The sequence below is a fragment of the Globicephala melas genome, chromosome 1 (genome assembly GCF_963455315.2).
Source record: "Globicephala melas chromosome 1, mGloMel1.2, whole genome shotgun sequence".
Taxonomy (NCBI): domain Eukaryota; kingdom Metazoa; phylum Chordata; class Mammalia; order Artiodactyla; family Delphinidae; genus Globicephala; species Globicephala melas.
Window position 1 is genome coordinate 79,784,752 of NC_083314.1, and position 15,640 is coordinate 79,800,391.

General features: G+C 35.3%; 1 protein-coding gene across 3 annotated transcripts in view; it reads left to right on the forward strand.

Moving 5' to 3' along the window:
* Positions 1-1,155: 1,155 nt before the first annotated feature.
* Positions 1,156-15,640, forward strand: part of GOLPH3L (golgi phosphoprotein 3 like) — a 38,183-nt gene continuing 23,698 nt past the window's right edge. For 2 of the 3 annotated variants that reach the window (XM_030846236.3, XM_030846235.3), the window contains exons 1-2: positions 1,156-1,242; positions 3,242-3,436. In XM_030846236.3, the coding sequence (XP_030702096.1) occupies positions 3,254-3,436 (183 nt within the window). In that variant the 5' untranslated portion in view covers positions 1,156-1,242; positions 3,242-3,253. Of the gene's footprint in view, positions 1,243-1,740; positions 1,837-3,241; positions 3,437-15,640 lie in introns of those variants that run through there. The other variant, XM_060299883.2, reaches the window with a different exon arrangement.

Sequence of the window (15,640 nt, forward strand, 5' to 3'; positions counted from 1 at the left end):
GTTAAAACTATACAATTTAACTGGCTATGTCTGTCATGTTATTAAAACAATGTTCTTCAGTACTTTGATATAGTGTATTAACATGATAATATATAATGTACAATTAAAAATTGGTGCTTTAACTTTTAACATTTTTTACTACAAGAGAAAATGATTTTAAAGTCTGCCATTTTTGGCAGCATAAATAAAATGTTGTTCAGCATCTAGACTCTTTCATGGCTTCTAATTTTTATTTAAATAGCAGAAAATTTTTAGGCACTAATTTTGAGATCATTTCAGTAGATGTTACTTTGCAAGAGTTGAGCACGCTTTCTAGAACTTTTGAGTGGTAGTGAAAGATACTGTGCTTTTAGTGAGAAACCTGGGACCCGGTTCCAGACTTGACTGTTTTCTGTGCTCTAGAAAAGAAAAGCTTAAAACTTGGTCTGTTTGCCTCTTGCATTTTCAGCAGCCATATTCTAAAAACATATTATTATCCGTGGGCTTGCCAGTAACAAGCACTAATAGCGAATGTTAGAATGAATGCTATGGTAGAAATGTGCCTATTCTGTTTAATGTAAACCAAGTAAACGTCCACAAACTGACCCAGATCGGTTTTTTCTGGAACAGGAAAGTTAGGGATAAGCTAACTGTCGAAAACAACCAATTTTTAAATGTTTATGTATTCTTAGCTTTATTGGATCCCAACCCATCTCACCTAATTGTCACAGTACAGTATACACTGCTACAGTAACACACCTGCTACACTGAGGTTGACCAACAGAAACCTTTGTAGATCGGCAGCTGGTGATAGCTCACCGAACGCTTTGATTGGCCGGTTTAATGGAGGGTGGGGAGCGCAGCCCTCTTTCCTTTCTCTACCAAGGTTCCTTCATTGGATTGACCAGCTGTCAGGTTGAGCCCAAACCTGCCTCCTTTTGGTGGTGTTTGTCTGGATCGCAACGCAGTAGCCGGGCGGGGGGAAAGCCTCCCCTCGTAAGCTCCGATTGGCTGAACTCAACCTTGGAGGTTTCTGATTGGTCCAATGAAGAAACCAAGGTAGGTTGCTTAGTGATCCTGAGGAAGCTGATGTGTTATTCCTTCTGTGCATCGAAGGATCAGGAAGTTTGTTCTCTCTGCGTGGCTGAGAAGTTTTTCACCTACTCGGTCGGGGGTGGGGGGGTGGGGTGGGGACAGGTGTCCCCCTGAAATAGAGCGCAAGCTGCAGCCTGAGTTTGGCCGTAACCCAGGAAATAACGTCAGGTAAGCAACGGGGGAAATATCAATACATTTTCTAACGTCGAAAAAAAAAAAACCTCCAAATTTTTCATTTTGTGGGGAGAGGGAGGTTTTTATTTATTTAATTTTGGGGCCCTTGGGTTTTTTTTTTCAAATAGGGTCTTTAACTAGTAAATGTCCAAGGGCGATTAATGTTTCAAAGAAAATGCCCCATTATTTTTTTGCCCTGAAGATTTAAAGTTTCTTGGATTGGGTTAGGATATGAGCTCTATTCACCGTGCCAGATAGGGTTAGTGCCTTTAAGCATTTATTTCATGCTTCTCTTCCTCTTTCACTCTTCTTCCCACCTCCCGCCAAGAATTATTTGAAATATAGCCTTGTACAAAGAATCTTTTGTAAGTCACTTCATTTGTATTTCTTTTTTAAACGTTTACATGCATTTCTGAGTATTCATTTTAATCAGTATATATTTATCGAGCAGTTACAACGTTAAAGACATTGTGCTAGTTGCTATGGAGAATATAAAAACCCAAGAAGACAATATCCCTGCCCTCAAGAAGTTTACAGTTGAGAGACAGCCATACCAAAAGAAAGACTATAATAAATACTTTAAAGGAAGTAAGTATAAATAAAGTTGTGTGAACGTACAGCTGAGGAGAGACCTATTCTGGCTATGGGACATAGGGGTAATGGAGAAGCAGATTCACTGAAGGCTTTACAGTGGGTCCTCAATAGGACTTTGAAGAATGTGTAGAATTTAGAAAGGAAGGGAAAAGGGAGAGAACTCCAGCCTGTACAAAGGAGAGAGGTGGAAGGCATGGACATGTTTGAGAAATGGTTTAACAGTACATAATTGGGAGTAATGGAAGATATTACTAGAAGATAGAATGGGATCCAGTCTCTTGAATGCATTCTTTTGATCTTGAAAAAGCTATTTTCAGTAATTGCTGATTTAAAATATTTATTGTATTTCATCTTAAAAATGACATTTAGATATATCTAAAGTATGCTAACTTTAAACTTTATCACACATGGTAGTGCAATTTCTCTTGACTGTAGATTTTAAAAAAACTATAGTGCATGGTATAAAAGGGCTTGTGCTCTGATTTTTTTTGTACTTGAGAAAGAATCTGCTAATCTTTTAACATTCTCTTGCCAGTGCTTTCTGTTGTCAGCTGTTTGTGTATTTGCAAGGTGGCTAGCCAAGGGATAGAGATGAAAGTTACTACACATGATCTGAGTGTTATTCTGTAGACTGGTAATCTCCAAAGTGAATGCATGAAATGAGTCATTAGGGTTTGGGAAGGAAATATTAGAACATATATTTCTATTTAGTTTTTCTTAATTTTTTTTCACTATTTTTTTGTATGTTTTATAATGAACTGTTGAATATTTATAGAAATTGCACATAAATTACTGTATGCTCTTCGGAGCTGGATGCTCACAATTTTTTGCTGTTCCATATTATTTAACTTGGGGAGAATCCATTTTGTGAAAGGAATCACAATGATTATGTGATTAGGTTATGCACAAGAAATCAGCACGCTTAAAAGTCGGTCCTGGGCTTCCCTTGTGGCGCAGTGGTTGAGAGTCCACTTGCCGATGCAGGGGACACGGGTTCGTGCCCCGGTCCGGGAAGATCCCACATGCCGCGGAGCGGCTGGGCCCGTGAGCCATGGCCGCTGAGCCTGTGCGTCCGGAGCCTGTGCTCCGCAATGGGAGAGGCCACAACAGTGAGAGGCCCGCGTACCACAAAAAAAGAAAAAAAAAAGTCGGTCCTTTCTACTGGTCTTTAGAATTAATGATTTGATTTCTTGTCAATGCCTCCAGTGGAGTTCAACCTATTTTACTTTGGAAAAGATATTGTTATCCACCTAATTTTTTCTGGTCATTACTCTTTCCTTTCTTTATTTAAGTTTGTAAATATTTCTTACCTATATATATTTTTAGTATGCATTTATGAATATCTAGATGTTTATTTACATAAGCACACATATAGATATTTTTTCATCACCCCCTCCAGAGACAGGTAAGAATGACCACTTTAACTCACCGGGCCCGTCGTACAGAAGGAGGGAAGAACTCTGAAAAGAAGGTGGAAAGTGAGGAAGACACTAATCAAGACAGAAGTCAAGACAATGAGGACACTGAAGACTCTAAGGATATCCGCCTCACGCTTATGGAAGAAGTATTGCTCCTGGGACTAAAAGATAAAGAGGTAATGCAATTGGATTTGCTATGCTGTCTCAAAGACTTAAATATTGGAATGTTTTTAGGAAGTAATCTGATAAAATATTTTCATTAATACTAAATTGGCCTTAGAATTGTGCTTCAGCCATCTGGGGGATGGGGGAGTTTGGGAGGATGGTTGATACTTGGAGGGTAAAATCCAGAAGTATAATTCTTGAAGTATAATTTAATTACAAAATTACTCCAGAATTTTAGAAGATGTAACACAGTATAAAGTGTTTGTACTTGTAGTTTCCCAAGTGAGATTGATGGTGAAATAACCTCTTATTAAACTAAGAAAGAGGGCTCACACATTGAAGTCTTCTTGAGCTTTGGGGAGAAAAGTCTTTTAAATGAGAAGACAAGGAACATGTATGATTAGCTGTCTTACAAAAATAAACAGGGGTTGGTTTCTTATAATACAGAAGAATAACTCTTATTCTATTCTGTGTATCTTTATTTTTATTAGTGGTTTTGGACAAGCAGAGCAGCTATTTTTTTTAAAAATATTTATTTATTTATTTGGCCGTGCCGGGTCTTAGCTGCAGCATGTGGGATCTTTGTTGCCGCGTGCAGGATCTTTAGTTGATGGCACGTGGGATCTTTAATTGCAGCATGAAAACCTTAGTTGTGGCCTGTGGGATCTAGTTCCCTGACCAGGAACCTGGACCCCTTGCACTGGGAGCGAGGAGTCTTAACCACTGGACCACCAGGGAAGTCCCTCTATTCTGTGGATTTTTAGAAGTTAAATATCAACAATTGATGAGGATTATTTTAGAAAATGTTTTAAAATTAATTACAGCTTTCCCTTTTTTCTAATTTTTCCCTTATTAACAGAACATCTATTTTATAATGAAATTAGTCGAGATAGCAAATCTTGTGATACAACCAAATATTTTCTTGGCTTTTCTATTAGTAGTATACATTATCCTTCACTTGTAATTTAACTTTTTATTGTGTTTTCCCATCACTTTCTTCGCTAATGAAGAGGTTATAAAAATATACAAATAGGGGCTTCCCTGGTGGTCCAGTGGTTAAGACTCCGCGCTTCCAAAGTAGGGGGCGAAGGTTTGATCCCTGGTTGGGGAACTAAGATCTCACATGCTGTGCAGTGCAGCCAAAAAAAAAAGGATATACAAATAATATTTTAAATAATCTACTTCCTTGTTAAGAAGACTTTGGTGAGTACAAAAAGAGGCATATTTATTATTGGCCTCAGTTTTGAAAACTTATCAAATTAAAATGTTACTTTATATTAAAAAAATACTAAATGTGGCTTTGATTGTTGTTCTTAGAAATGAATTGGTTACATACATCCAGTAATATCTGTTCTTTTCTACATTGACTCCTCAACTTGAGAATACCCTTATTTTAGTTTAGTTTAGTTTTTCTTTACCATTTTTCCCTTCTCTGATTTTTGTCATGTTAAATTACCAACTTGAACAGAAATTAAAAGACTTGTTATAGCCTGTGTATTATTAAAACTAACGTTAGAGACATTCCCATGTGTACTTGGCCAAGATGCAAATATATCATAAAATCTTACCCGGAAGAATATATTCCTGTTTGCTGAGAAAGTTGGTGAGGGTCTAGTTTTATAAAAGTCAAATAAATGAAAAAGCAAAACTGACTCTCTAAGAGAAAGTCAGAGTAGGTCTGAAGATTAGGTGGTATAAATACTATTTTGAGATGTTTACACGGTGCCTAGGAAACATTCAATCACTAAAACAGAAGAGCATATTAGATCTAAAATGCTGTTTTGTTTGTTTCAGTTTTGAATAGGAATGATTAATTTCCTGCTGAACCTAGGTACTAGAATTTTTGCTTCTGTTCTGTAGCAAAACTGCCTTTGGACTTGTCTTTGTGTTCCTAAATTTATAATAGTTAATATAAACTTAAGGAAATAAGATAAAAAAATAAAGGAGCTTGTTTAGAGCTATGATCGTAGTGCGTATTCAACATGTTGGTGAAATACTGTATAAAGATGGGCAGATAATATCCACCTTTTGAATTGTTTGAATTTTATTTTTGGAGATAGCTGATAAATTAAGTTTTTAGCTTTCAGTTGGCTCAGAAAGAATGAGAAATGATAAATCCTTAGGCGTACATAAATAGGAGAGGTCAAACCTTCTGATTTATTAAAGTAGTAATAGTTGTTCCAAAATGCCAGTTACATAACTTTCTCTAAAAAATACTACATTGATTTCCAGCTCAACTTATTTTCTTCTTATCTCTCAAACCACTTGTTGATTTATTTAATCAATGTTTAATGTGCTTAGCATTATACAAATACTAAGGTAAATATAAAATAGTATAATATTTTATACTATAAAACAAATAATATGTCTATATATACTATAAAACAAATAATACGTCTTTTTAAAAATTAAGTAACCCAAAAAAAAAAAATTAAGTAACCCAAAGCTCCATCAACAGAAGAGTGGATAAAAATGAATCGTTCATTTATTTAAATGAGTATAAATATATTTTTATATAGAATGAAAATGAACATTGTTACAAAACATGTATGATTCTCATATATGTTCAACAAAGGAAGCCAGACACAAAAGAATACATATTGTATGATTATGTGTATATAAAATTCAAAAAACTAAACTGTGGTATCTGGGATTGCATATTTAGGTGGTAAAACATACAGAAAAGCAAGAAGGGGATTACCATAGTTGTTAGGGTAGTGAGGAGCAGGGGAGGAGGGGAGTTTTAGTGATTAGACAAGAGCATGAAGGGGTTTCTGGGTGCTAACAGTTTTCTATTTCTCTACTTGGGGAACGTTTCATGGATATGCACTTGGGGATAAATCATTGAGCTTTTCACTTTTGTGTACTCTTCTGTGTGTGCATTACATTTCACAATTCAAAAGATTTTTAAAGAAGTAAACGACAACTAAAAAACAGCAAGTGTTTCCAAGTTAGAACAGTAAGAGCAGAGGAAGTTGGAGGAAGGAGAGATCATCATAAGTGGAAATAATCTGGGGAAGAACAGAAGGCAGTAAAACCAGCTGGGCCTGTAAGAATGGATAGGATTTACATAAATGGAAGAAGGGAAGGGAACACATTCTGGATGAGTGAGCAGAGGTTTCATGAGCTTGATGAATTTGGGAGATAATTGAGTACCAGTATGACTGAAGTAGATGGTGTTTTTAGAAAACCATGAGATTCAGAATTGACAAATTAGACTCAGATCAGAGTAGGAATGATTTTAAGTGCCAGGCGAGACTTAGACTCTTTCCTTTAAGTAAAAGAGGATCAGCCTGATGAAAACAGCAACGTCCATTTCATTTTTGTATACAATTGAAGGATATTTTTGCTCTGTGTTCTTTGTGAGTATATGTTTTGGTATATATGTAATTTCTTGTTTTTTCATGGTTTATTTGTGACATGTCAAAAAAAAATTGCCAAATGTTAAACTTTGCATCCCAATGTCTCAAAGTTCACTTTTGCTGAAGAGTTTCATAAAGTTTAAAGTATAGAACCTAATGCTATAATTTTTTAAATTATGTTTTAAAAAGCCTATATGTAGAAAATAACATAATGAGACTAATATTTCAAGAATTGTAGGCCTAGAAAAAAATGACAGCAGGTCATATAGTCAGATTGCTCGTGAAATATTACTGTCATCCTTTCTTAAGAGTCTTCTGAGTAGTAGCTGCCACAGACTAGTTTAAAATATTAAGCTTCATTGTCTTGTGAAATAATCAAGAAACTTTTATGTTGAAGAGTCTAACCTTTCAAATATGTTTAAAATTAGATGTTACCTCAGTTCAGTAACACTGACCTCAACTGAGAAAATTAAACTTGAGCACCAGCCTGACCAAAATAAAATAGATTTATTTCCTGTTGAAATCAAGATCCTGTTTATTTGTCATTATTGCCTTTGTTAAGAGTTTTGATATAGATATTTGTATTGATTCACGGACAGTTAATGCTTTAATTAAATTACTAATATATTTAAAACTTCTTTATGAAAATCTTTATAATTAAGTTACCTGTAAGAGGAGTGAACCTACTAATGCTTTTGACTTTTGGCCATAATCTTTTAAATTTGGATAGTGTTTTTTAGCCCTCTTCCCTTCCTTGCAAAGCTCTTGCTTAATAATGCCATTTATTGAGTGCTTACTAAGCACTGTGACATAAAAGCTTTTCACCATATTTCTTATGTCACTGGAGTAAAAATCGACAAGAAGTATTGTTCATTGGTATTAGGGAAATATATTTTCATTCATTTGTTTAGTCACCAAAAATTTATTGAATGCCTCATATATGTCAAGTGCTGAATATTAGAAGAGAACAAAAACAATAGTCCCTGCTTTTGAGATTACTTATAGTCTAGTGGCCTGGGAATGGCTGGAGAAGTTAGGAGGGGGTCAGGAAAGTCAGTGGACTGTTGGAGTACAGTGCGATATATGCATAACTATGTTCTGAGTACTGTGGAAAGTAGTAGGTGGGAGAGGGAAGGAGAAGATATACTGGGAAAGACTTCTGGGAGGGGATAACTCTTAACCTGAATTCTGAAGATAAGCAAGAGTTAGTCTGTGAAGAGAGACAGTTTCTAGGAAAAAAGAACATGAGCTGGATGTTTGTAATAATTTCAGTGATTTGCAGCTAGAAAAATCACAAATATTTGAAAAAATCCCATCTCCTTTAAATGAACTCAGATGTTTTGAAACAAGTACCAGAGCTGGACATCCAGTTGTGTGTTTTATTGTTTAACTTTTCAAAAATTGTGAAATATAGCACATTCCAAAAAGTGTATAAAATACATATGTAAAATTTAACAAGCAATTTTAAAGCAAACACTCATGTAACCACCATCAATAGAACATTATCAGAATCCTGGAGGCATCATCTTGTGCCCTTCCCTAATCACATGCTGTCCTACCTCCCTGTAGTTTTAACATGTGTATATATCCCTAAACAATATATTTTAGTTTTGCCTGTTTTTAAACTTTATGTTTTGAGATTAATACTGTCATGTAGTCTTTTGTCCAATATGTTTGAAATTCATCCATGTTGTTGCATATAATTTAATTCAGTTTATTGCAAGATAGTATTTCATTATATGGATATATGACCATTCATTCTACTGGTAGATGGACATTCAGGAGTCCATTATGAATAGTGCTGCTAACAATATTCTTGTACTTACTAATTACGTTCTTTCAAACAATGTCACTCTTCATACGTATATAAAAATGATAAATCAAACTGAATAAAACTTTCATTTTAAATTATAAAATATGTTAATGCTAAGCTTTTCAAGCTTACTAATGATCCTTCATCAGTTATAATTTACTCATTGTAATTTATTAGCGATGGGAGATTGGAAGTGCAAACATTTTTAAAGCTGGTAAAAAAATCTCAGTGAACAATCAGTAAGTTAAAAAAAATCAGTCACAATAAGTCAGTAAACAACTTGTGGATGAATGGCTATAGAGGGAGAAAATTGCTCCTCTTTGAAAGTTGCTCAGTTCTAAAACATTTTATTAAAATCAAAAGATTAAAAGTGTAATTTATAATTTAGGTCACGACCTGGTCTTTTAGTTTCCTGATAGCACAAAATGAACAATAAATCTCTTGTCACTAGTATTGCCATTGTGAATAGGGCAAGTGTATCAGAAAGACTCGTTTGTCAGGTTTTGTGGTTTTTATTAACACAGGCTGTTATTAAAAAAGAAAAACTTTTGTTTTGCTTTTTAAAAATTATATCTAGTCATATAACCACAAAGAATTATTTACTATTGGTACAAAAGGAAATAAACTGGGAGACCAATGTCCTATTTTAACAGTAGGAAAATATAGTTTAAGCTGTTTTCATTGAGAGCCTGCCTCTCTGTATGCTCCCCCAACCACCAGTGGCACACTGTTGTCTTCTAAAATATCTGGTATTGATATTAAGACAAAACCCACCCACTTAAATTTGGACTTCTGGCAGTAACCACTGACTCTGTAAACTTGATGGGAGCCATTTCATCTCTTTTGTCTCCCTCTTCATATTTTATTGGTATAATATAAAGTTTTCAAAACATTTTGCACTTTCTCTTGCTTGATCCTGTAAGGCAAATATTATCCTCTCTTTATGGGAGTCAAAGTTAAACTGGTCAACAAATTGTGGAATTTATGTTCAAACCAAACATAAATATACTGAAATGTTTTAATTCTCTTCTCATTTCCTTTTCTATATATTCTGTAACTATTTTCTTTGTTGTTGCCATGGGGACTACATTTAACATCCTAAAGTTATAACACTTTAATTTGAATTTATACCAACTTAACTTGAATAAAATAGGAAAACTCTGCTTCTGTATAGCTCTATCCCACCCCTTTTAGTTCTTGATGTTACAGAATTACATCTTTATACATTTTGTGCCCCGAAAGTTAAACTAATTATGATGCATTGGTCTCTTAAATTATGTACAAAACAGAATGTAGAGTAACAAACCAAAGTTATACTAATACTCATTTTTAGACTAATGTTTTAAAGTGTATTAGTCTCAAAAAAAAGAAAGTATATACCTCATTGGGAAAAAAAATAATAAAGTGTATTAGTCTCTTAAATCATGTAGAAAACAAAAAATGGAGTTACAAACCATTTTTACTATAATACTAGCTTTTGTAATTGCCCATATGTTTATCTTTACTGACATCTTTATTTCTTCATACTTCTTTGGGTTACTGTCCAGTGTCCTTTCATTTCTGCCTGTAGGACTCTATTTAGCGTTTCTTGCAGGACAGGCCTAGTGGTAAAGACTCCCTGAGCTTTTGTTTATCTGGGAATGTCTTAATTTCTCCTTCACTTTTGAAAGATAGTTTTGCCAGATATAGAATTCTTGGTTGACAGGTTTGTTGTTTTTTTTTTCTTTTAGCACTTTGAATATATCAGCTCATTGTCTTCTGGCCTCCAACGTTTCTGATGAGAAATTTGTTGATAATCTTATTGAGCATCTCTTGTATGGGACAAGTGGCTTATCTTCTGTTGCTTTCAAGGTCTCTCTTTGTCTTTGACTTTCAACAGTTTGATTTTAATGTGACTCAGTGTGTGTCTCTTTGAGTTCATCCTATTTGGAGTTCATTGAGCTTTTGGATATTTATATGTATATCTTTCATCAAACTTGGGAAGTTTTTGGCCATTATTTCTTCAAATAATCTCTCTGCCCCTTTTGCTTTCTCTTCTGGAAGGCCCAAAATGTATACGTTGGTTCACTTTTGTTGATATCCCACAGTTCCCTAGGATCTGTTCATCATTCTTCAATCTTTTTTCTTTCTGTTCCTCAGACTCAATAATTTCAATTTGTCCTGTCTCCAAGTTTGTTAATTCTTTTGTCTGCTCAAATCTGCCTTTGAATCCCTCTAGTAAATTTTTTAATTTCAGTTATTATACTTTCAGCTCTAGAATTCCTTTTTGATTTCTAAGTTTTCAACCTCTTTACTGATATTTCCATTTTGTTCATACATCATTTTCCTGACTTTCTCCACATCTTCCTTTAGTTCTTTGGGAATCTTTAAGATAGTTGTTTTAAAGTCTTTGTCTACTAGGTCTGCCATCTGGTCTTTCTGGGACAGTTTCTGTCTTTTTTTTTTTCCTTTGAGTCAGCATACTGAACTGTTTATATGTCTTATGATTTTTTTTTTTTTTGCGGTACACGGGCCTCTCACCACTGTGGCCTCTCCTGTTGTGGAGCACAGGCCCCGGACACACAGGCCCAGTGGCCGTGGCTCACAGGCCCAGCCGCTCCGTGGCATGCAGGATCCTCCCGAACCGGGGCACAAACCCGCGTCCTCTGCATCGGCAGGGGGGCTCTCAACCACTGCGCCACCAGGGAAGCCCGTCTTATGATTTTTTGGACTGAAAATTAGACATTTGAATCTAATGATATGGTAACTCTGGAAATCAGATTATGTCCCTTACCCAGAGTTTGCTGGGGTTTTTTTTTTTCAGATTTATTTAGGTATAACTAACAAAATTATAAAATATTTAAAGTATACAACATGAGGATTTGATATATATGTACACTGCGATAAGATTCCCCCCATCATGTTAATTAACACATCCATCACCTAACATATATTTACCTTTGTGTGTGTGTGAGAGAGAACATTTATGATCTATTCTCTTAGTAGATTTCAATTGTACAATACAGTGTTATCAGATACACATCACCATATATAAAATAAACAAGTATTTACTGTAACAGTGCAGGGAACTATATTCAGCATCTGTAATAACCTATAATAGGAAAGAATCAGAAAAAAAGAATATATCTATCTATATCTATATCAATCTGTCTATCTAACTGAATCACTTTGTTGTATACCTGAAACTAACACAATATTGTAAATCAACTCTCCTTAAAAAAAAAAAAAGTAGGTAGCAATACAGTGTTATCAACTATAGTCACCACGTTGTACATTAGACCCTCAAACCTTATTCATCGTGTAACTGAAAGTTTGTACCCTTTTACCAACCTCTTCCTATTTCCCCCCACCCCCCAGTCCCTGGCAAACATTTTTCTACTTTCTGTTTCTAGGAGCTCAGTTTTTTTAGATTTTACATTAAGTGATACTATGCAATGTTTGTCTTTCTTTCTGACTTATTTCACCTCCAGGTGAAATATCTCCAGTGCATAATGCCCTCCAGATTCTTCCATGTTGTCACAAATGACAGGATTTCTGTCTTAAAAAGACTGAGTAACATTTTTTTTCCTTGATCCATTTATCTATTGATGGATACTTATATTGTTTCTATACTTTGGCTACTGTGAAAAATGCTGCAATAGACATGACAATACAGATATCTCTTTGAAATAATGATTTTTTTCCTTTGGATGTACACCCAGAAACGGGGTTGTTAGATCATATGGTAGTTCTATTTTTAATTTCTTGAGAAACCTCCATATTGTTTTCCATAGTGGCTATACCACTTTACATTCCCACCAAGTGTACAAAGTTTCCCTTTTATCCACATTCTTGCTAGCATTTGTTATCTCTTATCTTTTTGATAATACCATCCTAACAGGTATGAAGCATTATCTTATTGTGGTTTTGATTTGTATTTCCCTGATGATTAGCGATGTTGAGCACCTTGTCCTATACCTGTTGGTCACTTATATGTTTTCTTTGGAAAAATGTCTGTTCCGGTCCTTTGCCCATTTTTAAATTGGGTATTTGGTTTTTTGCTGTTGAGTTATTAATATGTGTGTTCCTTGTGTATTTTAGATATTAATCACTTATTGGATATGTGGTTTGTAAATATTTTCTCCCATTCCATGTGTTGCTTTTTCATTTTATTGATGGTTTCCTTTGCTGTGCAGAAGCTTTTTAGTTTGATGTAGTTCTACTTGTTGATTTTTTTGCTTTTGTTGCTTGTACTTTTGGTGTCAAGTCCAAAAAAAACATTGCCAAGACCAATGTCAAGGAGCTTACCCTCTGTTTTCTTCTTGTAGTTTTACTGTTTCAGAAGTTACGGTCAAGTCTTTAATCCATTTTGAGTTGATTTTTGTGTATGGTGTAATGCGCTTTTTTTTTTAATTGTTGTAGGCTATTTTTGTGCTGAGGATCAGCCTAAAGTGTAAAATTAAGGTCTTCTCAAGTCTTTTCTGAGCCTGTGCCTTTCCTTGGGCATTTACAATAACCTTCTAATTTCCCCTGTGTATGTAGTTACTTTTGAATGTCCTAGTCTTTGGTACCTGGCTCCAAAAAGAGGGGAAAGGAAAATGAAGAGGAGGGAAAAGACATAAGCCCTTTAAATCACCTGGAAGTCACCAGAAGGGGAAAGGCTTGCAGCAAACCAGGGAGGTTATAATAATGGCCTCTGTGTCTGCACCTCCATGATCAGAATGCAGATCCCTGATATCTGATATTTGGAGGACAGGGTCCTTATTGCCCACCCTAGCTCCTAGTAAGGGGCATGTAAGCTGCTCTAAGAACACATGCATGGCTGCCTGCCATGGGGTGAGGGAATGGGAGATGGGTAGCCTCTGCTAAACTAAGATTTGAAATTGACTGGAATTAACTGTAATTTATGATCCACGTCTTCCCCTGGAAGTTGCACGCCTTCAATAGCCTCCAGAGTTCCGAAATAGTTATGTCAGACAGATTCTACTGATACAGTTGTTGTCTAGGTGGGAAGACAAATTTCTGGTGCTTCCTACTCTGCAACTTCCCAGAATCCCCACATTTGTTTTTTATATATTCCTACCATGTTACCGTCCCCATAATTTGTTTTAATTTAAATTCTACATTTCCTTTCAAAGCCTATCACAAATCAAACAGTGATCTTTGCATTCTCTAAATTCCCTTGCATTTATCATACATCTCAATGTGCTTAGTTACTGCATTTTCTAATTTTCTTATAGGCAGTGTTTAAAGACACAGGCTTTGGGGGCTTCCCTGGTGGTGCAGTGGTTAAGAATCCGCCTGCCAGTGCAGGGGACATGGGTTTGAGCCCTGGTCCGGGAAGATCCCACATGCCGTGGGGCAACTAAACCCATGCGCTACAACTACTGAGCCTGTGCTCTAGAGCCCACGAGCCACAACTACTGAGCCCACACACCACAACTACTGAGCCTGCATGCCTGGAGCCCGTGCTCCACAACAAGAGAAGCAACTGCAATGAGAAGCCCACGCACCACAACGAAGAGTAGTAGCCCCCACTCGCTGCAACTAGAGAAAGCCTGCATGCAGCAACGAAGACCCAATGTGGCCAAAAATAAATAAATAAATTTATTAAAAAAAAAAAACAAACACACAGGCTTTGGAAGCAGACATAGCTACATTAAAATGCAAAGTCTACCACTTACTAAATATTTGACTTGGCCTCGGTTTCCACATTATTTCCTTATACTCATTTTATAGAGATAATAATATTGACTTCATAGTGCTATTGTAAGAATTAAATGACTTCTATAAAATGTTTAAATCAGCCTGACACATATAAATACTCAATAAATAATAACCAAACTGAATTGAAATAAGTCAGTCAAAAGATACTGTATGATCTCACTTATATGAAGAATTAAAAAAAACAACACATAGACACATAGCACAGATTGATGGTTGCCAGAGGTAGGGATTGGGGGTGGGTAGGTGAAATGAGTGAAGGTAATCAAAAAGGTACAAACTTACAGTTATAAAATAAATAAGTCCTGGAGATGTAATCTTTGGCATGATACCTATAGTTAATAATACTGTATTGTATATATTAAAGTTGCTGAGAGAGTAGATATTAAAAGTTCTCATCACAAGAAAAAATTTGTAATTAACTATGTTTGATGATGGATGTTAAGTAGATTTATTGTGAGGATCATTTCACAATATATACATATATAGAATCATGTTGTACACCTGAAACTAATATAAAGTTATATGTCAATTATATCAATAAAAAATAATAATAGCCATATAAATTTATAATTTAAAAATTGGGAAGTAAAGGAATAAAGATGGGAGAAAGCATAGGAGAAATATTAACTTTTATTTTTTATAGTGAGAAGTCAATTAGATGTGTCTAATATTGAAACATTTACTTTAAACAAAAAACTCAACCTCTTAAATCTATTTTCTTAACCTTAGAAATGAGTCTTTTAGGAAAATCTCATGTAATAAGGAAATGTTTGAAGTTCAGTAATTCCTTCAGTTTCAGTTCATTTTCTTTTTATGTTAAATTTAAGTAAAATTATATTTATTACATTTTACTTTAAAAATAGCACATGTAGGGCTTCCCTGGTGGCGCAGTGGTAGGGAGTCTGCCTGCCGATGCAGGGGACGCGGGTTCGTGCCCCGGTGCGGGAGGATCCCACGTGCCTCGGAGTGGCTGGGCCCGTGAGCCATGGCCGCTGAGCCTGTGCGTCTGGAGCCTGTGCTCTGCAACGGGAGAAGCTACAACAGTGAGATGCCTGCGTACCGCAAAAAAAAAAAAAAAAAAAAAATAGCACATGTAGTATGATTTACTCCATTTTTAAAAAATGTTGAGTGTAATGTTACTTGAATTTGACATAAAAGGGAAATTGAGGTTAAACTGAATATTGCTTTTCTTCAAAACAAGATATCATTTACTAAAAGGCCCCACTAAGGTTAAAAAAGAGCTTATGAAAAAAATAAGACTATGTGTGGACCTTGTTTGGCTCCTAGTTCAAACAAACCAGGTATTCTAAAAATGCATTAAATAATTGAATGCT